At 35.4% G+C, this 26339-nt stretch overlaps 1 protein-coding gene and 1 long non-coding RNA gene across 2 annotated transcripts in view; one reads left to right on the top strand and one right to left on the bottom strand.

Annotated features, from left to right (window-relative positions):
- Positions 1–111: 111 nt before the first annotated feature.
- LOC100331067 (uncharacterized) lies at positions 112–26083 on the top strand. The gene is made up of 17 exons (XM_073944147.1): positions 112–459; positions 568–915; positions 1002–1358; positions 14151–14255; positions 14344–14439; positions 14650–14742; positions 16566–16640; positions 17071–17184; positions 17895–17987; positions 19249–19332; positions 20376–20480; positions 20789–20857; positions 23144–23212; positions 23355–23450; positions 23678–23776; positions 24661–24679; positions 25217–26083. Exons 1-17 carry the CDS (start codon positions 408–410, stop codon positions 25275–25277), a joined length of 1935 nt encoding a protein of 644 aa, XP_073800248.1. The 5' UTR covers positions 112–407; the 3' UTR covers positions 25278–26083.
- Positions 3836–26339, bottom strand: part of LOC141381140 (uncharacterized) — a 693969-nt gene continuing 671465 nt past the window's right edge. The window contains exons 2-3 of the long non-coding RNA XR_012400836.1: positions 10960–11152; positions 3836–10862 (exon numbers count right to left, since the gene is read on the bottom strand). This is a non-coding gene — a long non-coding RNA (uncharacterized lncRNA). The remainder of the gene's footprint in view (positions 10863–10959; positions 11153–26339) is intronic.

Here is a 26339-nt window from a genome sequence, read left to right as displayed (position 1 = left end):
TTTACACAATAAAGCTTCTTTATTGATAAACTGATATCAGTGTTTGCTTGTGGCGTTTCATTGATTTTAACTTTTTTTTCAAATCTTTTGACGCAATTTGAAAATACATAAATTAAAAAGGCAGGGGAAATTGCTGTTTTCTTTTAATATTGTCATCTGTCAATTTTAAAATGTAAGGAGCTGTTACTCATCGGATGGCTCTGTTTTACTTTATTTGCCATAGACCATTTACAACAGTTATATCCGTGTTTTGCGGTTCTGAATTCAAACCAGCCTGAAACACACTTCAAACTGAAAAAAACGAAAGCGAAAGTTTGTTTTTATGGACCGTTATGCCTCATCGAAATAGACTCACGTTGTCAAGATAAATTTATGACATGATTTATTAATTTAATTAGTAATTCGCGATGGACCTTCTTACCTGCATTTTTATGTCAATGTTTTTGATGGTCACTGATGGTATTATTACTTTTTTGTTGTTGTTGTTTTACCATGATATGCAAAAATAGTTTGATTTCCTGTCGGGTTTTTTTCTCACAACCTTAATCAGGTTTGCTTTCTTTACAGGCTTCACTGTTCACGGACCCTCTGCTCCACTGTCTGCTCCTCTGGGATCTTCAGTGGTTTTGCCCTGTTATGTTGATGAAGCTTTACCAGTGGAGGATCTGGAGGTGGAATGGAGAAGAGCAGACTCAGAGACTCTGATTCATCTGTATCAAGATGGTGAGAGTCGACCAGAGGTCCAGCAGCAGGATTATCAAGATAGAGCTCATTTCTTTACTGAGGAGATTCAACATGGAAACTTCTCCCTCCGTCTGGACAATCTGACAGCTCAAGATGAAGGAGAATACAGGTGTAAGGTTTTCATTCAGCAGGATACTGGAGAAACTATGGCTCAGATAAAAGTCAGCAATGGTGAGTGAAATCAACTTAAATTCTGGTGAACATTTTAAATCAAATAGCATTTGATGTAATGAATGAAACTATTTGTTTTCTTTCAGAGCGTTTGCTGGTATCAGGATCAAATCGTCCCGCTTCGGCATATGTTGGTGAGGACGTGACTCTGAACTGCTCTGTAGACTCTCACATCACTCCTGAACACATTGAAGAGGTTTCATGGTTGAAAACAGATGAAGATGGAGATTTTCTGGTTCTGCTTTACCAAAACAATGAGACTTTACCAGATTCATCAGTTGAACAGTTCAGAGGCAGAGTTGAGTTCTTCACTGCTGAAATCCCCAAAGGAAACTTCTCTCTCAGACTGAAGAGTGTCAGAACTGAGGATAAAGGAGTTTACAGGTGTCAAGTGTTTGCTGGAGATTTATCAGGAAATGCGACTGTAGAGCTGGAGAGACTGGGTAAGGAACAAATATGTTTTAAATGCTCTAAATTTATATTAAAACTCCCTAAACATTATTGACCCGTATCTCCCAACAGCTTTTATTATTTTATGGTGTTAACAATGCTTTTTGTTGCTATTCATGGTCACGGTCCTTGATTCTGATTGATTGAGCTAGATTCAAAGTTGTTGTATGTAAATTACTCTACAGACAGACTCCGCTGACTGTGTTGCTGACTATTATTCCAGCTATCATCACTGAGCCAAAAAACAGATTTATTTGATGAAGTTCACCATGTAGATATATGAGCAGCATGATCATTTAGGCATATCAATCATCACATGGGTATCTAAGCAGCAGCCGGCATGCACTAAATTCCAGGGGTTTCATTACCACGACGTAAAATGGGCGTGGCTCGGTCGGTGTTTGGGAAACGCCCCCTCAGAAAAAAAAACAATACTGAGAGGTCACCAATCATGCGCAGTACAGGTTCTTTTTTAGCGCGGTCATTTCAAACAGGATGATTATGGATAAAGAACCTACCGCGGTGGATAACGAAGGAAAAAACAATCATACAGGTTATTTTTTTGTTGTTATAATGTTATATTTTAAAGATTTCATTAGCAAGAACAGCTGACCTCGTTTTACTCCGTTTTACTCTGTTTTACTGTCTCTGGGCTTTTGTACTTCCATTTTAAACCAAATAATAATGGTTGTGGTAAGGTTAACCGTGTTTTTGTAGTTTAAAATATGGTATTCAGTCATGTTTAAACAAATAAATACCACATTTTCTGTAATAAATCGTGGTTAATTTTTCTTTCTCGATCTTAGTTAATTAACATAACTCATATTTATTTTCTATTTTTATTTAAAGTCATCATACACAAAACACCTGGGATCAGGACAGGTATCTGATGTCAACTAATATAAAAGTGATCATACATGTAACCCCTGGGATCAGGACAGGTATCTGATGTTACTGTATATAAAAGTAATCATACATGAAACCCCTGGGATCAGGACAGGTATCTGATGTTACTGTTTATAAAAGTGATCATACATGAAACACCTGGGATCAGGACAGGTATCTGATGTTACTGTTTATAAAAGTGATCATACATGAAACACCTGGGATCAGGACAGGTATCTGATGTTACTGTATATAATATAAAAGTGATCATACATGAAACACCTGAGATCAGGACAGGTATCTGATGTTAATGTATATAATATAAAAGTGATCATACATGAAACCCCTGAGATCAGGACAGGTATCTGATGTTACTGTATATAATATAAAAGTGATCATACATGAAACCCCTGAGATCAGGACATGTATCTGATGTTAACTAATATAAAAGTAATTATACATGAAACCCCTGAGATCAGGACAGGTATCTGATGTTAATGTATATAATATAAAAGTGATCATACTTGAAACCCCTGGGATCAGGACAGGTATCTGATGTTAACTAATATAAAAGTAATTATACATGAAACCCCTGGCATCAGGACAGGTATCTGATGTTAATGTATATAATATAAAAGTGATCATACATGAAACCCCTGAGATCAGGACAGGTATCTGATGTTAATGTATATAATATAAAAGTGATCATACATGAAACCCCTGAGATCAGGACAGGTATCTGATGTTACTGTATATAATATAAAAGTGATCATACATGAAACCCCTGAGATCAGGACAGGTATCTGATGTTAATGTATATAATATAAAAGTGATCATACATGAAACCCCTGAGATCAGGACAGGTATCTGATGTTAATGTATATAATATAAAAGTGATCATACATGAAACCCCTGAGATCAGGACAGGTATCTGATGTTACTGTATATAATATAAAAGTGATCATACATGAAACCCCTGAGATCAGGACAGGTATCTGATGTTAATGTATATAATATAAAAGTGATCATACATGAAACCCCTGAGATCAGGACAGGTATCTGATGTTAATGTATATAATATAAAAGTGATCATACATGAAACCCCTGAGATCAGGACAGGTATCTGATGTTAATGTATATAATATAAAAGTGATCATACATGAAACCCCTGAGATCAGGACAGGTATCTGATGTTAATGAATATAATATAAAAGTGATCATACATGAAACCCCTGAGATCAGGACAGGTATCTGATGTTAATGAATATAATATAAAAGTGATCATACATGAAACCCCTGGGATCAGGACAGGTATCTGATGTAGCAGCCCTTCAGCTTTCAAAGAATAGGCAGAGAGTTTTTGACGGGTGCATTTAAAAAGGTTTACTTGGATGCAATAAAGTTCATCACATAAATCATCGTCTCAGTTCTTTGTTGTATACACAGAAGCATCAAAAGACCAAAGGCACCAAAAGCACCAAAGCACCGTAAAACTAGAGAAAACAAACAAACAACATAGAAAAATAAACAACAAACATTTACAAAACATCTAACGTTTTCCAAATAAATCAAACAATAAACAAAACATACCTCGCTCTGCTTGCCGAAGGGACACTAAAAGCTCAAGGCATTCTTCCGAGCTGTACCTGTTAGCTCGTGAACAAACGTGAATTGCTCTTACTCTGCTTTGTCTCACTTAAATCCTATTAGTCTAGAGCGCCCTCCTGTGGTGACTCCAATTAGGGCAAGCAAAGCGAGTACATTAAATCATGGGCAGTTACACTCCCACCAAATCATGGTATGAATCAAACAAACAAAACAAATATCATACATGATTTTAACTTCAAATTTAACTCACAAAATAAATCCACATACAAAATTAACATTATTTGTCTGATGCAAGAAAGTTGCAACTACTCACTCTCAACTATAACAACCAATTTTTGGATTGGTCGCTCAATAACTGAATGTGAAGAATGGTGCCCCAACCCCGTTTTCTGTTTTTGTTCTCCTGTTTGAACTTTAACGCGTCTAACAAGGCCATCGTTACCTGGAAAAACCTCAACAACCCTACCTAACTGCCATTTGTTTCTAGGAAGCATGTCATCTTTAATGATTACAATGTCATTTACTTTAAGATTACGTCGAGGTACGTGCCACTTCTGTCTTGTGGATATATTCAGGAGATATTCCCTTTTCCAACGACTCCAAAACTGTTCAATCAAGTACTGAACCCTGCGCCACCTTTTTGTAGCATACACGTCTTCCTTTAGAAACTTCCCTGGGGGAGGAAGAGCAGTCTCGGATTTCATTAAAACAAGATGATTAGGAGTTAAAGGTTCTAGTGATTTTGGGTCGTTTATTCCATCCACAGTTAATGGTCGACTATTAACAATAGCCATCGCTTCATAAAACAATGTTCTTAGAGAAGAGTCATCCAGTCTACCAGGGCACAAAGAAAGAGTAGAATTCAGCACATTACGCACAGTCCTAATTTGGCGTTCCCAGACACCTCCTGAGTGACTAGCTGAGGCAGCATTAAAGATAAACTCACACTGATTTTCCGCAAGATATCTCTCCAGTGTTTTGACATCGCATTCCTTAAGAGCCTGTTTGAATTCATTTCTGGCTCCTACAAAGTTTGTACCACAGTCGCAATAAAGTTGACGAACAGCTCCTCGCAGACTTATGAAACATCTCAAAGCATTAATGAACATGTCTGTTGATAGGTCTTCAAGCATTTCAATGTGGACTGCTCGTGATGAAAGGCAAGTGAAAAGAAGGCCGTACCTTTTGTACTCCTTTCATCCCTTTTTTATAATAAATGGACCAAAACAATCCATACCCGTGTAGCAGAACGGGGAAGAGGCTTCAGTACGTTCTTTTGGAAGTTCTGCCATTTGTTGTTCCTCCACTGGTCGCCTGAGTTTCCGACATTGAACGCAATTGTAGATTAACTTAGCAACCGACTTACTGCCACCAATAATCCAAAATCCATGTGTCCTGAGTTCCATAAGCGTTTGGGACCTTCCTTGATGGCAAATTTTGCTGTGATAGTGTTTTAGAATAAGGTTGGTAATGTGGCTCTCTTTGGGCAAAATTAATGGATGTTTAACCTCTTCGCTAAGAGATGACCCTTTCAACCTTCCTCCAACACGAAGACCATTTTTCAAGATGGGATCTAGGTGGAAAAGTGAACTGGACTTCTGAAGAGCCTTACCTCCTTGGATTGTTTGGATTTCTTGGGAGAAGGCTCGTTCTTGAATAAGCTTAATCACAGCCTGTAATGCACACTTGCGTTCTTCAACGGTGACAATATCCTTAAGACATTTCTTCCTTAATGCTAGCCTTTTTATTCGAGCAACAACATTGATTAGAGTTCTCAGGGAAGAGAAGTGGCCAAATCGATCAAGGAAGTTAGCAGTATCACTACTTTTAGTCAGCCGTACCTGTACAAGTTTGACTTCAGGATCTCCTACTAGTAATTTAGTTGAAGTGTTTGGAGCTGGACACACTTCTTGGTCCCATAAAAATGTAGGTCCAGTCATCCAGTTAGTAGATCTCAACTCTGAAATGAGTAAACCTCTAGAGGCATGGTCAGCAGGATTTTGAGATGTGTTGACATGATACCACTGGCTTGTATTTGTAATTTCCTTGATCAATTGAACACGATTAGCGACAAACACGTGAAACCTTCTTGCTTCATTGTTGAGATATGCAAGAACAACTTGTGAATCAGACCAAAAGAACTCTTGATCGATCATCATTTGCAGTTCAGCTTTTAGCAAAACACTCAGTCTAGCAGAAACCACCGCAGCAGCCAATTCCAGTCTTGGAATACTCTTGATTTTTATAGGTGCCACTCGAGCCTTGGCCATTACTAGGCAACAATGCACTTCATTTTTGTCACTCTTGACTCTTAAGTAGGAACATGCACCATAACCAAGGTTGCTTGCATCTGAGAAATGATGCAACTCTGTCAACACAATCTTACTAAAGGACGAAGGATAGTAACATCTTGGAACAGTAAAATCTTTCAAGTCCTGGAGACTATTTTTCCACTCCTCCCACCGTGGAATTAAGTCATCAGGGAGAGAATCGTCCCATTCCATATTTCTCTGACAGAGCTCCTGCAAAATGCACTTTCCCTTCAAAAGGAAAGGAGCAACAAATCCAATGGGATCGTATAAGGAAGATACAATTGACAAGATACCTCGACGTGTTGCAGGCTGATCTTTAAGTTGAGTGTTGAAACTGAATGTGTCATCCTTTGTAGACCACTGTATGCCAAGAACATGCCCAGACGATTCAGGAGTCAAATTTAGTGGCTTAGAAGAAACCGCCCACTCTGACGAATCCACACAGCGCAAGACATCTTTCTCATTTGAGTTAAACTTATGGAGACGTAACCCTCCAAGCTTGCACAGGGTTTTAGCTTCTGCAACCAAATCTTTAGCTTCCTGTATAGATGGAACTGAAATTAAGCCATCATCCACATAAAAGTTATTATTCACAAATGAAGAGGCTTCAGAATACTCAGATTTGTACTTCTCTGCGAGATACTTCAGGCCAAAGTTCGCACACCCAGGAGATGAAGCTGCACCAAAAAGATGCACAGTCATTCTATATTCAATGGGCTCTTCTTTCAAATCCCCATTCTTCCACCATAGGAATCTTAAATAATCTCTCTCTTCAGGGGGGACATGAAATTGATGAAACATCTTTTCGATGTCACATGTCACAGCAACGGCTTCCTTCCTGAATCTACAAAGTACTCCCACCAGAGAATTAATCAAATCTGGACCAGTAAGAAGAGTATCGTTAAGAGATATGCCACAGAATTTTGATGAGCAATCAAATACTACTCTTAACTTGTCTGGCTTGTGAGGGTGATAAACTCCATGATGTGGTATATACCAAGCTATTTCTTTATCAGGTATTACTGGAGCAATCTCTGCATCTCCCTTGTTGAGCATTTCTTCCATAAAAATCTTGTAATTCTCATGGTACTGTTGATTTGACCTTAACTTCTTACCTAAATGCTGCAGACGTAATAAAGCCAGCCTCTTGTTGTTAGGGAGTGAAGGTGGATTACTGCTCTTGAAAGGAAGAGGTAACTGAAAATGTCCATCTTCTTTATGCTTGATGTTATCACTGAGATAACGAATAAAGCGGACATCTTCCTGTGACACATATTTGTCTTCATAACTTTTCTCATTAAAGTCACACTCCAAAACTTTCAAGACATCATTAGCTGTCGGAACTCTCATTTCTTTCACAGACACTCGATGAACAAAACTTTGACTTCCTTGTCTGTCTAAGTGGGGATTACAAAGACCGATAATGCTCCAGCCCAGCGCGGTTTTCTGTGCAAAAGGCTCATTTTCCTTACCGATTATGACCTCTAGGGGAGCCAACGCTGAAGGGCAGTCATATCCAATCAATAGTCCTATATCACAACTCTGAAGTGGTGGCATTTCATTGGCTATGTGCTTAAGATGAGACCAGCATAATGCAGTTTTCTTCGTTGGAATGTGAGCTTTATCCACAGGAATGAAATCACACGTATACACTTGAGGTATTTGGATACATTTCCCACCTTGAAGTCCTCGGATTCGCAGACCACTAACCTTGTTACTTGAAGTAATTGTGTCTGTAGTTGTCATAGTACTGAGTTTCAGCTTCACCGCTTGACTGCTCACTTGCAGCTCATCAATAAAATCCTTCAAAATAAAGCTCGTGTCACTTTGTGTATCGAGTAAGGCATAGGTAAGGATCTCATTTTGTGGCTCTTCTACTGTGGAGATAAACACTGGAACAATACTAGAAGTAGCAGAGACATGTTGTGTTACTGCATAAGACATTGCCCTTTGGCCCTCTTGACTTGTATATGCTTCTGATGTAATATCTGCTTGGGATACCTCTGAATGTTTGCGTTTATCTTCGTGCAGACAAGTTGGATGACGCAGTCCACACGTTCCACAAATATGCCGTTTCCTACAGTCCCTAAAAATATGCCCTCTTCTCAAGCATCCAAAACACATGTGATTTTCACGAATGAAAGATCTTTTATCATCCATGGGCTTCTCTGCAAAGATAGGACATTTGACGATACTATGCATTTCACTCTTACACACAGAACATGGTGATGTTACCTTGAATTCTGGTCTTGAATCTTTTACTTGAGCCTTAATATTGAAAGCTTTTGCTCTTTTCAAATACTTTTCATCTGGAACCTTTGAACTGGCTAGCAGTGGAGAAGTGAAAGGGTTGCAAGCTATCTTTGATTCCTTCTTCAAGAATTCAGCAAATTGCTTAAAACTTGGATAGTCTCCTGTCATATCCAACTCTTCAACAACAATTCTGTTCCATTTACGGACAATCCATTCTGGTAACTTCTTAAGCAACTTGTAATTTTCCTCGCAATCATTCAAGATGGACAAACCTTTGACTTGTGGAATAGCTTCAACACAACCTTGCAAGAAATCACTGAACTCTCTCAAGGAAAATGGATCGTTTACTCCCACCTTGGGCCATTTCATGAGTCTCTCTCGAAAAGCACGCTGAATAATGAATGGGTTTCCATACCTCTCCTCCAAGACTCTCCAAGCACCCTGATATGTATCATCCGAGTTCTTATAAAAGAACCCTTCTACGGCCTTACGAGCTTCTCCTGCAAGATAGGTTTTTAAATAGAACATTTTCTCACTTGCTGGGATGGATTTACAATCAATGAGTGCTGTGAAGGACATTTTCCATTCAATAAACTTCAGAGGATCACCATTAAAAGTGGTTGGTTCTGGAACAGGTAAACGACTTATACTTAAGGAGTTCACTAATGCTTGAGCTAAATTCTCAGTCTCTTTAGTTTTACTTTCTTCTTGAAATGTTTGTGAAGGTAATGGATTTATCACAGGATTACGTTGAGGTTTGTTAGAAGCTTTTCTTCGTTCAGGATAAATGACATTTCCGGTCTCGTCGTCTTCCAAACTGCTCTCTTCAAGACAACTTTCTGCATTGTTATAAGCTTTCACTCGAGCTGCAGCTACGTTGACATCTTTTTCCGCTTGTAACAATTGCAATTTTGCTTTTTCTTCTTCTAACTTGGAGCGAATTTCAATTTCTTTCTGTTTAATATCCGCTAACATTCTTGCTTCTTCCAGCTTCCAGTCATTCTCCAGTTTAACTAGTCGAGCTTGCTGATTGGAAATTTCTTGAATGGCCCTTTTCTGCTCTACTTTAGCCGCAAGTTCTGCCTCTGCTTCAGCTCGTTTACTTGAAGCTTCAGAGGAAGTTTCTGAGACAGCTGACAAACTTTCTACAGTCTGTGACGATACTGAGATAATGGTCTCTGTATTGGTACAACCAAATATAGACTCATACTCCTCTTTGTTCAATATCTGCCTAACTCTCTCTTTAACTACTTCCCTTTTTTGAATGACATCAACAGTTTCTATTCGTTTGCTCACCAAATCACAAATTTCTGTACTCAATATGGAACAAACATCTACTCTTCTTACAATCTCTGGAGTAGCAGTTTGATTACGCAGTAATGGGGCATAATGTTGAGTGACAACATCCTGACTAGTTTGAATGTCTTTCAAAATTTGCTCAAGCTCTTCACATGTGCATAAGGCTTTTAATTTACATCTAATTTCTTTAGCTGTCTGCTTCCAGGAAGTATAAGCTTTATTAAAGGCTTTCTCGTGCTTTTTTGTCTCTTGTTTTTGCATTTCTAAACCCTTTTCTGTGGGATTTCTTTTTCGAGAGCTTGATCTTGATCTAACCTGTTGCATTTCTGTTGTACTATTCAGATCTTTATCAAGAACTGACCTTTGACTTGCTTGTGCCACCATTTGCTCCGCTGTGTCGTCCATTTTGTCTGTCTACAACTTAAATCAGCAACCTGCTTACATCAGACAAATTTAAACACCTAAAATATTATAGCAAAGGTAATAAGTCAAAATCACATGTGCAACAACAGTATAAACTCTTAAGACTTTAAGCACTTTAAAATTGCAAACATTTGTCTAATACATGCATCATGAATATAAGCCCAACATTACACAAACACCTTGAAACATGAGCACTTAAATCATTAATCACTCCTCTCAAACTTCAATTACTGCATACAAATTCAACAAAGCATACAAATATAAATCCTTTTTTTTCTTTAAAAATTGCAATTATCCCAAAAGTAATAAATAGATAAATATTTTTCCTTTTCTTGTACCTCTGAGTCCACAACGTTTGCAGTCACCTTTCAGTCTTTCATGAAGAGTTTTCCCAGTTAACCGTGTAAAGTCGCCGTCCTAGTGTAGATTCAGTCTGTTGTAGATACCATGCAGTGCCACAGACGAGATGAAGGCTTGTAACATGACACTCATGTGATGAATCACCAACGTGATGCAAACGCCATGTGTAGCAGCGAGTTTTACTGTAGCAGCCCTTCAGCTTTCAAAGAATAGGCAGAGAGTTTTTGACGGGTGCATTTAAAAAGGTTTACTTGGATGCAATAAAGTTCATCACATAAATCATCGTCTCAGTTCTTTGTTGTATACACAGAAGCATCAAAAGACCAAAGGCACCAAAAGCACCAAAGCACCGTAAAACTAGAGAAAACAAACAAACAACATAGAAAAATAAACAACAAACATTTACAAAACATCTAACGTTTTCCAAATAAATCAAACAATAAACAAAACATACCTCGCTCTGCTTGCCGAAGGGACACTAAAAGCTCAAGGCATTCTTCCGAGCTGTACCTGTTAGCTCGTGAACAAACGTGAATTGCTCTTACTCTGCTTTGTCTCACTTAAATCCTATTAGTCTAGAGCGCCCTCCTGTGGTGACTCCAATTAGGGCAAGCAAAGCGAGTACATTAAATCATGGGCAGTTACATCTGATGTTAACTAATATAAAAGTAATTATACATGAAACCCCTGGCATCAGGACAGGTATCTGATGTTACTGTATATAAAAGTGATCATACATGAAACCCCTGAGATCAGGACAGGTATCTGATGTTACTGTATATAATATAAAAGTGATCATACATGAAACCCCTGAGATCAGGACAGGTATCTGATGTTAATGAATATAATATAAAAGTGATCATACATGAAACCCCTGGGATCAGGACAGGTATCTGATGTTACTGTATATAAAAGTGATCATACATGAAACCCCTGGGATCAGGACAGGTATCTGATGTTACTGTATATAATATAAAAGTGATCATACATGAAACCCCTGGGATCAGGACAGGTATCTGATGTTACTGTATATAATATAAAAGTGATCATACATGAAACCCCTGAGATCAGGACAGGTATCTGATGTTAATGTATATAATATAAAAGTGATCATACATAAAACCCTTGGGATCAGGACAGGTATCTGATGTTACTGTATATAAAAGTGATCATACATGAAACCCCTGGGATCAGGACAGGTATCTGATGTTAATGTATATAATATAAAAGTGATCATACATGAAACCCCTGGCATCAGGACAGGTATCTGATGTTAATGTATATAATATAAAAGTGATCATACATGAAACCCCTGGGATCAGGACAGGTATCTGATGTTACTGTATATAATATAAAAGTGATCATACATGAAACCCCTGAGATCAGGACAGGTATCTGATGTTAATGTATATAATATAAAAGTGATCATACATGAAACCCCTGAGATCAGGACAGGTATCTGATGTTACTGTATATAATATAAAAGTGATCATACATAAAACCCCTGGGATCAGGACAGGTATCTGATGTTACTGTATATAATATAAAAGTGATCATACATGAAACACCTGGGATCAGGACAGGTATCTGATGTTACTGTATATAATATAAAAGTGATCATACATGAAACCCCTGAGATCAGGACATGTATCTGATGTTAATGAATATAATATAAAAGTGATCATACATGAAACCCCTGAGATCAGGACAGGTATCTGATGTTACTGTATATAATATAAAAGTGATCATACATAAAACCCCTGGGATCAGGACAGGTATCTGATGTTAATGTATATAATATAAAAGTGATCATACATGAAACCCCTGAGATCAGGACAGGTATCTGATTTTACTGTATATAATATAAAAGTGATCATACATGAAACACCTGGGATCAGGACAGGTATCTGATGTTAACTAATATAAAAGTAATTATACATGAAACCCCTGGCATCAGGACAGGTATCAGTATTAATGTAATCTGAGAGGTATCTTAAGTTAATTTGTTTAATATAACATACACTGACTTCACATGAAACACCTGCGATCAGGACAGCTATTTTAAAGTACTGCATATAAAAGGCATTTGACACGAAACCCCTGCGAATACGTACAGGTATCTGAATCTAACGGCTGTTTTCACAATCTGCGCATGATCCGTGACCTATGCAAATTCACAGATAGGCCACGCCCACCCGATGACGTAGTAGCGGTTACGCTGTACTGAAACCCCTGGAAAAAAGTGCCTGCCGCAGCAGCCATTGCCCTGTCAGCTGAAATGTTTTCTCAGTCTTTGCCTTTAGAATTTCACTCATGGGTTTAACCCATCTGTTAAGGGTCAAAAAGGACCCATGCGTTATTTTAACTGCAGAAAAAAAACTGTTGACTGTTGATGTTTGGTGAGTTTCTCTAAAATTACCCCAACATTGGAAAAAAAAATCTATAATCTTTAATTTTTATGATAAGGCTGTACACATTTAGGGTACAATGGTTGTCCTTTGGGTCAAATTTTGATTTTCCAGTTATAACACTATTTTTACACCACAAAAACTACTGCCGCACAGACAAAAACACATACACCTCACAAACACACACGCTATAATAATTTGCTGCCTTAACTTTTATGAATAATGTCTTGCTAAAAACGTTTTACTCATATGCAGGTGCCTTTAGCTTGAGCAAAATACACCCTTTACTTAGTCAAAAATGAGAAACACTGATGAAATACTGCACACTGATGAGGGGAAACCCCAGACAATAACAGCTTGTGATGAAGATGAGGTGCTTTTTTCATGCACAACAGATTTAAAGATTGAATATAAGTTTAGCTGCTTTATTTACAGTTTTAGTGAAGGTGGGTCATTTTTGACAAAAAGGGCAAACCGTGTAGACAGATTTTAAAGACAACAGAAGAGTTCAATTCATAGCTCAAGTCGAGCCTCCTTCAATGAGAGGAAGGCTAGTTTCTTTACTATTATGACTGAGCAGGCGAACTTGTCAACTTGATTTTGTTGCTATGTATATGGAATAACCATATTATAAATGCAATTAGCCCCGTGAAGCTGATGTATAATGCTAATGCTAACAATGCTCCTTAGTTGTTATAAATCTATTGTAAACCACAACTTCCTGGGGCTTATTGATTTTAAAAACTTGATTAAGCTTTGTCTTAGTAACTGTAGACTGGCAGCAATGTGAGGTATTTGTTAAATTTTAAATCATTTGTGAATAAGAATTTCTGAAAGTTTTGATCCAGCCCATATCATTAAAAAATCTAAATAAAACAGACTGACAGCAGTGTATTTATAGGAGATCGTAGTTTACATACATAATATTTTTCTTGAAGCTGTCAGTCTGTTTGTTTAATGCTTGTGTGTCGAGGCTCCATGAAGATTGTCAATATAGTTAATGAATCATCTGTTCTATTTTAGCAAATTGATCATTTGCATTTGTTAATTTACAGAGGATTTAAACAAACATGAAAAGGTGTTTTAAACCACATCATAGGTAAAACTGTTGAGCTTCAATATTACTTTTCATCAGTTTAATGTGACTTTATTGTGTATATCTCAATTTCTCCCGTAGAAAAAAGTAAATATGCTATGTCTGTGCTGTGTTTTGTCATTTCCCTTTTCTTCCCTCCAGGTTTCTCTTCTTTGCACATCGCTGTGCTGTTTTTCTGTGTTGCTGCTGGATCTGGAGCTCTTCTTCTGCTCTGCTCTCTGATCTACTGCAGATATAAAAACACTGGTGTGTTATTAAGTGAATAAATCTGTATTATGTGTCAGTGTAAGTGTTTTATTCATGTAATTGTGATTATTGTGAATTTCCTCTTTAGTCTCCAGCAGCACAATCTGGATTCTTCAGCTTTCTCTGGTCCTTTTCCCAAACATCTGTATGTTCTTAGCCTTCATCCTTTGGGGCTTTACCGAAGGTGAGTGCAGGAGTTTAGTGCTCTTTGTTATGTTCGAGTTAAAAGCAATATATTTTAATAATGTTTTGTTGATTTTTTTTTTTTTTTGACTGAATCTTGTCAGTGTCTTGTGCATTTGTATTCTTTAATGGTTAACAAATGGTTTATTGAAGTAACAGCTTCACATAATGCAGTTATTTTTAGTGTCTGCAATGAAATATTTTGTTGCAGGATCTTTGCATGAGACCATCACCTGCTCTGCTCTTTATATTCTGAGGCCTGTCATGCTGATCTGGGCTTTGTCCTATTTGAAGTATCTTCAAGGTATGTTGGGATTTAAAGTTTAATTTTCCACAGAGAGAACAACATATGCACACTGATGGTAACATTAAAGAGGACCTATTATGCTCCTGTTTACAAGATGTCAAATAAGTCTCTGATGTCCCCAGAGAGTGTATGGGAAGCAGGGCTTGAAATTAACCTTTTTGCTTGGTAGCACCGGTGCTCCTAACTTCAAAAATTTAGGCGCATCAGCCAAAATTTAGTCGCACCCACCAATTTTGAGCACTGTTACTACAAGTGTTATACAAACAGATTTATTGCACTTGAAATCAACAGTAATCAAACTTCAGTGCTAGAGCAGTGGGCCAATAAGAAGAGCGTGAAGGCGGGGCAAGCATTACGGACTTGGCTTTGTTTACTGCAGCAAGTTGACATTAAAACTGTTTTAAACCATTCCTAAACGCTGCGTTTCGTGTTTCAAGTGCAGAGATGCATTCTGTGAATTCATGTGGTGAACATTTTGCAGTAAAAACTGGTCACACACAACAATTTTGTGCAGTCGCACAAATGCTACTAAATATATTTTGAGGTCGCATAGATAAAATTTTGGGCGCCAAAATGGCCGCAATTTCAAGCCCTGGGAAGTTTCAGCTCAAAATACTGCACAAATAATGTTTTATAACTCTTTGAAACTGCCCCTTTTAGGCTTTGATCCTAATTGTGTAATTTTGGTGACTGTCGCTTTAAATTCAAATGAGATTGTGCTCTTTTCAAAAGAGGGCGGAGCTACAAATGCCTGTGTGTCAGCATAGTGGCAGATTCAAAAACAAGACTAACACCATATGCTAATGAAGGAGAGATTGTCACTAGTGGGTGGGGCTTTGATGACACGTACAAATAGAGAATGTCAATCAAAGTGTTTCTCCTGACTGTTTTTATCAAGTGTGATTATAAAAAGATTACAACTAATATTTTTTTACCATGAGAAGCTGGCTATAATAACACACTGCTCCTACACAAGTGTGTTTAAACCCCTTATAAAAGTGAATTTTGCATAATAGGTCTCTTTAATTCTTAGCATTGTATCGTTACTGAATGTTTCTATTGCATTTAAATATGTTAAGGCATCACATATTGGAAGTGCACAGTACAGCAGTATAACAGATACACTGTACTCCAAAAACTTGAAAACGGAATGAGTTTTGAAAACAATTAAAAGCTCTTATTTTTAACTTTCTTTTTAACAAAGAACAGCTAATCTTTATATTATAGTGATTTTTGGGGAGATCATATGACACTGAAGACTGGAGTAATGATGATGAAAATATAGCTTTGAGTCACATTAATAAACTAAAATTGAAACTACATTCAATAAGAAAACTGATTACACAATATGCAATTATAATTACAATATTAAAAACTGTTTTAATATAGTACTGTAAATTCTCAATTTAGAAGTTTTTACTGTATTTACTTTAATATATGCAGCCTTTGTGAGCAAAATTGGCTTCTTTTAAAACATTAATAAGTCGTACTGTTTCCAAACGTTTGGAGGGCAGTGAGTGTAGTAGTAATGCCATGAATCTGTACACTAACGTTAAATATAGTACTTTTTACAAGTACATTGCTTTTTAAACAAAAACCCAATTTATCTACTATAAAGTATTTTTGGATTTATATTTGATGTGTTGATGATCTGAATGTTGATGATCATCTTTGTTTGAATATTTAATTTTTGGAAAACGAATACATGCTGATCTGTGTCGAGAGAAAACTGTGTAATTTAGTCAGTCAAGACAGGATAACATTACACTGTAATAAGACAGTGTGTAAGAGCTGATGTGTTTCACACTTTCTGTCTGCAGAGAGCCTTAAATCATGGACCAGCTTTTTCACACCAACAACGGAATTTGCGGTTCTCACACTAGTTGTTTATTCAGGTAAATCCACATTTCACACAACTGAGACCAGGTTCATCTTTCTGACACAGGAGCTTTATGAAATATGACAAAATAATGACAAAAATAAATAAATAATAAACGACAGAGAATGGTTGCAGCTGTCTGGTACTCATTTAGTATCCCAGGATTATGCTGTGTTTCAGATATTTTCCAAAATTAAATTAACAGGATTACATTATTTTATATTTTAATTTATTATTTATATTTTATTGCATGTTTACTGTTGCCTGATTTTTTTTTTGTAATATGTTGGTGTACATGTGATGGTCTCCATGTTTTATAATATTTCGATGTTTTCATTTTACACTTACTTGAGGGAACATTATTTTACTAACCCACTTCTTTCAGAGTGAACTTGCTTAAGGACATTATTGATCTTGTGCGTCTTTTAATTTCTCTATTTCTGTAGTTCTTTTTTCATATGGCTGGAGAAAAAGAGCACACGATACAGACAGCAAACCTCGTGTATTTTCTGGATTATGCTTTGGAGTTGTTGTGCTGATGTGCCTCATATTGAGTACAGGTAAGAGTTTTTGAGTGATTTGATTTCTTATACATGGTTCATACTGTGTAAAAAGCTAAGTATATAAGCAAATATGTATTATCTTCATAACTTTACTAACTGGTTTCATTAATTTACTTGCATTTTATAACACAATTACCAAACACAATGGCTTAATCATGGCAGTTTCCTATTATGTCTAACTGTGTTTGCATTTATTTGTTTGTTTGCTTTTTAGGGGACGTTTTAAGGCTTTTCAAAAAACTAAGAGAGACAATCCAAACTCTAGATGAATACATGCTCATTTGTTTTACTCCATTACTAGTTATACTCCAGTAAAGTTATTAAAACAGCTAACTATTAAACTGTTACTAACTATTAATTCATGCAATATCTCAAAGTGCAGTAAACAAATGTAAAGTCGTGTGTTGCTAAATGCTGATAAATAAAGCACAAAAATAACTGAAATTGAAAAGGAAAATATAAATACACATTTCCATTTTTTTCCCCCCAAATAAATCTACATTTTTTAGACGGTTACTTGTTGCTAGCCTTTGTTGCTTAAACTAACAACAGTCATTGTGTGACTAATTCAAAACTGACCATTGTCTTGAGCAGTGGACAGTATTTGAAATCAGTTCTTAATTAATGTTTGTCTTCTCTTTCTCTCTCTTATTTCTCTCTCTCTCTCTCTCTCTCTCTCTCTCTCTCTCTCTCTCTCTCTCCATTAGGTTTTGAGAACATTTGTTGTTTCGTTATCATCATCTTCTTGGTCCTCTTTGAATTGCTCCAGTTGTTCTCCTCATTTGGAATTGCCTCTCTAGGTGACACTGTTTACTCATCTCTTGCAAATGTACACTGATATGAAACAAGTAGATTGTAAAATGGTGAAAACTGAGTTCACTGTTCACTAGTAGTAGACCAACATGCAAGCATCAATGTGCATAAATTAAGTTAAATGCTCAAAACACGCACACACACACACACTCCCACTTGGTTACACTTTAACTTGATAATCCACTTGTAATAGGTAGTAATAATTAGTGTTTTTGCAACTGTATGCCAACAATCTCTCACTGGAGTATTAGTAGAGGTAAATTTAACGTCTGGTAAATTTTAAAATTTAAATGCGACGAATAAGCAGACCTACACAGTTCTTACAGCCAAAATGTCTGTTGGGGTTCATCATAGTAAAGTATCAGCAGATTATAATAATAATACAGTCTCTATTATTCCAATGACTGATAGTGTATGCAGTTGCAAATTTACTTACAGGAAGCAGAATGTACAGCATAATGAAGTGCTACCTCTAATTGTAGTGTTTTAATAAGTCACAAGCAATAATTTTATCTGGTTTGATGACATTATTTCTTTGTTTAGTTTGATTGGGTCTCGTGTGTAGAGTTGGTGAAGTTTGCCCTGCGCGCTTGCAGCTTTTTTAGGAACTTCTTTGGTTTGGTGCGGTAACCTTGTCAATGCTATTATTCAAAAAAGGTAGTGATTCGCACTCAAGTGATTGCTTCGTACTGTTTTTTATTTTTTCTTTCTATTACAGTCTACGGGCGATTAAAAAGACACAGATGTTTCGGCACAATGCTTTCCTCAGTGTGTGACACAATCCTCTCACTCCACCCTTTTATCCCATAGTTAATTACAATGTGCAATTAATTAAACTGCCACTCTCATTTCATTATCCATTATTAACCACACAATAACTCTTCACACTTCAAACATTATTCCACACAGAAACAGTGTATCAACTATTATCATTTGTCCAATGCACAGCAGTACAATAAAAACTCTGTTCGGCAACATTCCCTTTTTCCTTTCGATATATCATGATCAAACATATGAAAAAATACTTTTACCTTTATTAACATTATTTCACAAGATAATAGCATAAACCATCATCATGTTTATCAACAGTCTCTTTTTCATTTCAATATATCATGATCAGCCACTCGAAAAATACCTTTACCTTCAAAAACATTATTTCTTAAGAAAACAGCATATCAATTATCATCATGTTTATCAACATAGTTTGATTGGGAAAATAATGGGATCTTGTATATTTTTTTATTATAGGACCTTTTGGTCTTCTTGCTGTGGTTTTTGGTTACATGTTATGGCTGGCCTGTATACCATTTTTTCTTCGTCCACCAGCCAAATGTAAGTTAATTCCGTTCTTGCATGGTTAATTGAGTGTTTTTTTTAAACTTTATATGACTAGAAATAATAATAACCTATAATTTTTAGTTTATATAAAGTTTATATAATACAGAAGCTATCCTTTGTACTGTTGTTATTAATGCATTTCGAAGTGAATTTACTGAAAAAGTGCAACAATTATGATGATAATTGTGTTGTGAAAAGTCAGGAAAGTATAGGGGCCAATAAATGTACTTTAGCCACTATGTTAAGATATGGTGGTTTTTAGCTAGTTTTGCCCCTGATTTTCACCTGTCGAGAAAAGGTGATATAATCTTGTCGAGGAGCTCCGTCAGTTCTCATTTGGTGCAGATTATACACTAATTTTGTGAATGTGGAATGACATGCATTCACACGTGCCTTCAATCAGATAAATGATTTTTATATTTATATATTTTTGAATGATAGAGTATTATGTCAAAGTAGTCAGAATAATTATTTACAATTATTTTTTTTAAGGGAAGTTCTCCCGGCCATAATTTAAAATGAAAAAGTCACAAACAGCAAAAGGTACATAGACAATGGAAAAGCATTCCAAGATGTACGTTAAAGACTGCATTGGATGATAAAAAACCAGTACAATTATAAAATAGTGAACGGCTTTAGATCATTTGTTGTAAAGTTATCATAAAAAAGTTAAAACATTTTGATTTAAAGGGATTCACCCAAAACTAAAAATTCTGTCATGATTTACTGACCCATTACTTGCCATGAAACTTTTGACTTTTTTTCTGTTAAACCCAAAAGAAGATATTTTGATCGAAATGCTGAAAACATTGACTTGCATATTATTGTTATTATTATTATTATTATTATTATTATTATTATTATTATTTATTTTTTTTATTTTTATTTATTTTTTTTTTTTTAGTAAAGGGTCAATAAATGACAGAATATTCAGTTTTGGGCTGTTAATAAATGAACAGAAGATTGGTCACAGTCAGATCAAAAGCATGTTTTAAGGGTCAATTTTAATAGGCTGATGGTCGTCTTTTCATTGGCAGGTCTCTGCAGAACATGGCTTTTAGCATTGTGGATAATAACAATATCAGTTCTGGATATCATTATAGTCATTTATATTCATCTGGTTATATTGGAAAGGGAGAAAGGTATGTTGCATTAATTTTAAAGTTGTTTTGTATATTTTTTAGTTATTTTTTACATTTAGACATATATAGCACTGTTTAGATTATTATTTGTTTATTTACTTTTTTGGTGTGGGAAAGCTCACATTTATCTTTAATGGAAGATTTTTTGTTGTAAGATTTCAGTTAGGATTGTTGACCTGGAACAATGATGTACATAATGTGTAATATTTAATAATATTTTTAATAGGAACATAGTGAGTTTAGTGAGTTTAGTCATCTGTTTTATTAGACATGTTGTGCTGATCAGAAATGCTGTTTTTAATTGTCAGAGCGCTTGGAGTGGATCTGTGTCATTTCATTTCTTGACGTTCTGAAGATTATCATGATTCTTGTGCAAGGTATTGTCCATCACCAGTGTTGGGAGTTATGTGTTACAAAAGTAATGTATTACAGTAACGTATTACTTTTTTCCTTTAACACTGTAGTGTAAGGCTTTACTAATACATTTTCAGTAATATTTTACTCGGTACATGTTCAGTAACGCGTGCGTTACAACAAAATTTTCGCATGGAAGATATTACCAAATAAAACATATCGCAGTTCTATTTCCTGTTCGTGGTTAGTGAATATACGTGTGTGTTGTCATTGATCTCCCTCTGGCTATTGGACCTTTTTACTTTGAACGTGGAATCATTTCAGCCTCTGAGCTCGAGGTCCAAGGCTATTGGCTCAGCCTGGTTCGCAGTAACGTTAAGCCCTAACGCGCTGCGGAAAACCGGCAAATAGATAAAAATGGCTGAAGACAGTACGTTTGCGAGATGGACATGCGCGTATATGGCGTTATTTCACTGACAAATGTTGTTAGCGCAGTATTACAAGTAGAGCGCTCGCTCGTCAGTTTCCTCTGTTCGTGGACAAAACTGCTTGCGAGCTCTCAAATATGATACACTATTTGAAGAGTGAATAGTACAGTAGGCTATAATGCCTTATCAAGTTTCCCCTATTTTCTATTAGTTATATTTCTGCTTGCGTTAGTTATATTTTTGTTTAAATGTGTTTTATTTGATTAGTATGGTGCACCTTTTATATGTTTAATAAATGTTTTTAAAGTAAAACGTATTCATTACATTCAAAGTCTATTCTCTGTGTCTTTAAGTGTTTAAAACTGGAAATATCTCATCATATACTGTAACATACAGCCAAATATGTTCTGGTTTATTAGATTAAAAATGTAATATGCAAGTCTATTTTAGTATTTTGGTTATTGTTAATAAACAGTGCACCAGTATAAATCATATTAAAAAGCACAAAAGAAAAAGGTAACACACGACACAAATTGAGATTCTGCATATAATCTCGCTGAGCGAGCAGTGTACTGAGAACACACAAGAAAATATACATTATTTATGCATATTTGAGAGAGCGTGAGAATTTGCGCACAAGCCGTCTATATTTGAGAGCTCGCAAGCAGTTTTGTCCACAAACAGAGGAAATCGGTGCAGGAGCAAAGAGATTCACTCGCTCGTATTATATGAATGTCCTCTTGTCTTGTACTGCGCTCATGACATTTGTCAGTGAAATAACGCCATACGCGCATTACTTGGATTTTGTCCAATATAAGGACAAGAAGAACGTTAGTCAAATGCAACCTTTGTAAAAACCTGAGAGAATTATCGACATCGACAATTAGCACTAGCAATTTAAAAAAACCTCTGGAGTGTTGCCATGCGTCCACTTACAGCGAAGAGAAAGACAACAGAGGACGAGAGTGATAAGCCAAAGCAGCAGAAATTACGTTTTTCTCGGTCAGTGGATTAATTTTGTTATTTTAGAGGCATATAGATCTCTGTTTTATCTGCTTTCTTTTTAGCAGTTAAGCAATGTTTAGCCTATATGTTCAATTCTATGGCCTAAAATGAGTGAGGTTGAGGGGTTGGTCCTCTAATTGCATTTTATACTGAGAAAGCTGTTCATCATGCTCACTTTATGCATGACAGTTTTGTGTTGTAAGCCACTTGAATTTGAAGTGATTAAAATAATGGCAATAATAATAAAAGAAAAAAAATCTGCATCTTTACATGACATCGTTTTCTACTGGGTGTAAAATGCTCTGCAGTACACTTCAGTACTCATGTTAGAATGTTAAGTCTTAATTCTGTAGTTATTTTGGGGAAAGTAACTAAAAAGTAATATAAGAGTAATGTAACATTACAATTCTGAGACAGCAATATTGTAAGGGATTACGGTTATATAACAGTAACAAGTAATCTGTGATATATTACAGTTTGGAAGTAACTTGGACAACACTGTCCATCACTGACTTACAATGCTTCATCAAGTAGGAGTACAGAATAAATGTACAAAACTAAACCCACACAAATGTTGTCAGTTTGACCTGCATGTTTGATTAACACTATTAGTGACATAGTTTTGTACATTACATTGTGTTTTAGAGACAATTTACATGATATGCTAATACTTTTCTCTCTGATTTCATAATCCCTAATACAGAATTGATTTACTATCAAGAAATTGTTAAAATATTGTCTAGGCCTTTTGATTTATTACTATTGTTGTTGTTGTCATAAAAAAAAACTATTTGTCTTTTTCTCATGCTAGAATAGAAAAGATCCCAAAATAAAGTCATATTTTCTGCTCATTCATCTGAGTTTTGTTTTTAACAGTAAAAAAACTTTCAGAAACTCTGAGAATACGACAGCAGACTGAGACGAGCGGGCAAGGATCAAACACATGTAATCATTCACTGATCAATAATTTATTATCAACTATGCATTCATTGTGGCATAAAGCCGGTTTAATAGAACTGAAAATAGAAGAGATCTGTGTCATTAATGCAACATTTAATCATTTACCTCTTGTGTGTGTCTGTCTCAGTGTCTCTCTGTAATGAGATCATGTACATGTTTGGAGCAGTTGGTGTTGTTTTGTTGAGCTCAGTTTCACTGACAGCAGAACTCATCCTGAAAGCACGTGAGTAAATATCATTTTTTAAAATGATTATATATTTGTATATGTGTGTGCATTTTTATGGCATATATATTTAACCTAACTGTTACTATAAAACAACTTTATCTAAAACAAAAAGCATGCTGAAAATGAACAGAACACAGATTAGTTACATATTAAAAATAGTTTACCAATTTGCTGTCAGATATCCTGCATGCATGTTTTTAATAACTCTAATTTTAATATTTCAGTGAATGGAGAGCGTGTCATTGAGGATCTGAGAGTCATCGTCTTCCCTTCTGAATCTGCTTTTGCCTTTTATTGGCTGCTTTTACAAATGCACGCTCACTGTAAGTCTATTTTAATATCTTGTGTTTGACAATCTTTTTTTTCATTATTGCCTTTACAACAGTTGAGTTATTTATTATTTATTAAACTGAAAAAATAGTATTTAACATTTTTAATGCACAATTATTTGCAGGGTATTTTTCATCATCTGTTATTGAATTATGTTGTATTATGCTTTTATCTATTGATCTTACAATAAAATAGCCAGAAGTTGCTGATGCAGCAATAAACAAACGTTTACCTTTACTGCTGTACATGACTCACCGAAGAAATGGCTAGTAATAAAGAAAAAGGTTTTAATTTCTGTTTTTAGGTGAAACAGACTAATAAACGAGTAGTATTTAAATGCAACTGCATTTAATAAATAATAACTAATAAAATAAATAAAAAAATATTTTGGCATAATTTTCTCATTCTCATTTGGTTGAAACCTGTTTTCTGTTAATATTATGTTATCATTTTAATATTTTAAATATTATGAAGCTCAGTGTAAAGCATCAAGTATATCTTGAATGTTCAGTCAAGGAGTAGTCAGAAGCCGGTTACTCTTTAAAAATGAACATCACAAACTAATAATGTAGTAAAGTGATAAGGTACACACTTAATGTTGATCATATAATATAATATAATATAATAGCTAATATAATGTAAGTATATTGGTCTTATTTATTTATCGCTGACTTGTTTGTCTGTAATGTACTGTAAATACTGTACTCTATTAATTTAGACAATGTATCAAAACTACAAAAACACAGTAAATCTTGGGGCAGAGATCAGGGTTTCATAATGCAGTCTGAAAATGGACAAACATTCAATAAAATATGCATTCAAACTTTTGATCAGTTGTTTATTAACTATTTTGTCTCTATTGTCTTCTATCACATAGGGAAAGATCTTAGATCAGGGTAAGTTCAGATTTTTATTTGTCACAGCTCTCGTGGTAAGCATGTATGATTATATACATATGGGATAATTAAAAACAGGTTGTTAATTTATTGGAAAGCAAAGACAAGTATGGGGTGTTTTCACATTTGTCAGGTTTTGTCCTCAAACTGCTTCTGTGTGTAGCACTAGTTGCTCACACATCTCATCCAAAGCTCTCTGTTGAGTTTAGCTGTGATTTTTGTCTGTTGTATCTGTGCAATAGCTGAAATCATTTAGCGTATTGAAATAGAGCTGTAATGCACTCAAAACCTGCCTGAACTACTTTTGCTGTGTGTTTATCTTATAAAATAATGACATCTTAGAATGCTCAACAGCCAATCAGAATCAATTCAACTGTCCTGTAGTATAAATGCATGTAACACACACTCAGCTGTTTCTGTTTCAATGTTCAATCCGTAGTTTTGTTTTCTAATACAGATCTACATCTATCTTAGTGTGGAGTGATGTGAGTACAGATGTGCTGATGACATAATAACAATGTTTTGTTTTGTACACAGAGAACAACCGAATTATGAAATGGAGTTTCTGTCTGCACTTGATTCTGCTTCTCCAGATTGACATATAAATCAATTGTGGTACATTTTTACAACTGTTTCTGTCAATTTATTCATCTTTAACTGTGTATTAGATAAAATGAGGGATCTTTTTGTCCATGTTTGAGACTACAGCATTGGTCATTAACTATTTTGTTCATGTTTGTGTCTTTAATTTTGATTGAATATTTGTCCATCGGGTTTTCTGTTCTGTCAAATGATGGAAAAGTTAAAGATTTTGACTGTGGCAGATTATTGTTGTCTATGCAGTATTTTTTGTCTATAATAATTAAAATTAACACTGTCTCAGGATCTGATCAACTCCTGTCTTCAAGAGTACGTCAACTCTCTCTCAGATTTATTTATTTTTTTGCTCTCACGCCAGACCTGATCAAACTGTATTGTTTATTTTGATTTCTTTATTGGTATATAAAGCAGAACTAATTGCTTTGTTTATTTAAAATGATTGTTCCTGTACTGTCTGTTATTTACAGTTTTATTTAAATGGTAATGTATTCATCTTTGAGTTTATTAGATAATGAATGAATATTTTTGAAAATATTTTGAAATGTGTTTTATAAGTATTTGTGGATATTGCATCAAAAATCAGGCTGATTGTTTATGTTTGTCTGATTCTGATGATGATGGTGAAGTTTATCAGAACTGATTGCCAAATGTAAATCTGTGCAACAGCAGTATATGTGTATAATATTTCAAATAAGCATCGGTTTTGTAAAGTGTTTTGACTAAGTTCATGTAAGTGCAGTTCAGTATGTTGACTGTATAGACATGAAGACTGTAAATATGAAAATAAAGCTGTTACTTTTCTCATATTTGTCTTTAGTTTCGTTCTGTTTATTATTTCTGTTCATACCACAATAATAGCAGATTTACAAAGCTCAGTATTGATATACTGTAAAGTGCCTCAGTGCAAAAACACTTGATGGATCAACGTCAGCTCGTCCTCTGAGCTGAACATCTCTGCTGAAACTGGGTTATAGAAAAGCTGCTGGTAAGTGTTGAACTCAATTCTGAACTCAAATCTTTATAACGTTTCAGAAAACTGAATTTGTTTTGTTTATAAATG

The sequence above is a fragment of the Danio rerio genome, chromosome 3 (genome assembly GCF_049306965.1).
Source record: "Danio rerio strain Tuebingen ecotype United States chromosome 3, GRCz12tu, whole genome shotgun sequence".
In the NCBI taxonomy this organism is placed as follows: domain Eukaryota; kingdom Metazoa; phylum Chordata; class Actinopteri; order Cypriniformes; family Danionidae; genus Danio; species Danio rerio.
This window is presented reverse-complemented; position numbering and strand designations above follow the sequence as displayed.

Bases quoted from the DNA above. Each gene is read 5' to 3' on its own strand.
- LOC100331067 (XM_073944147.1), top strand. From the start codon at position 408: ATGGACCTTCTTACCTGCATTTTTATGTCAATGTTTTTGATGGTCACT. The intron at 460-567 runs GTATTATTACTT...CTTTCTTTACAG, and splicing joins GTTTTTGATGGTCACTGATG to GCTTCACTGTTCACGGACCC. The intron at 19,333-20,375 runs GTAAGTTAATTC...TTTCATTGGCAG, and splicing joins TCTTCGTCCACCAGCCAAAT to GTCTCTGCAGAACATGGCTT.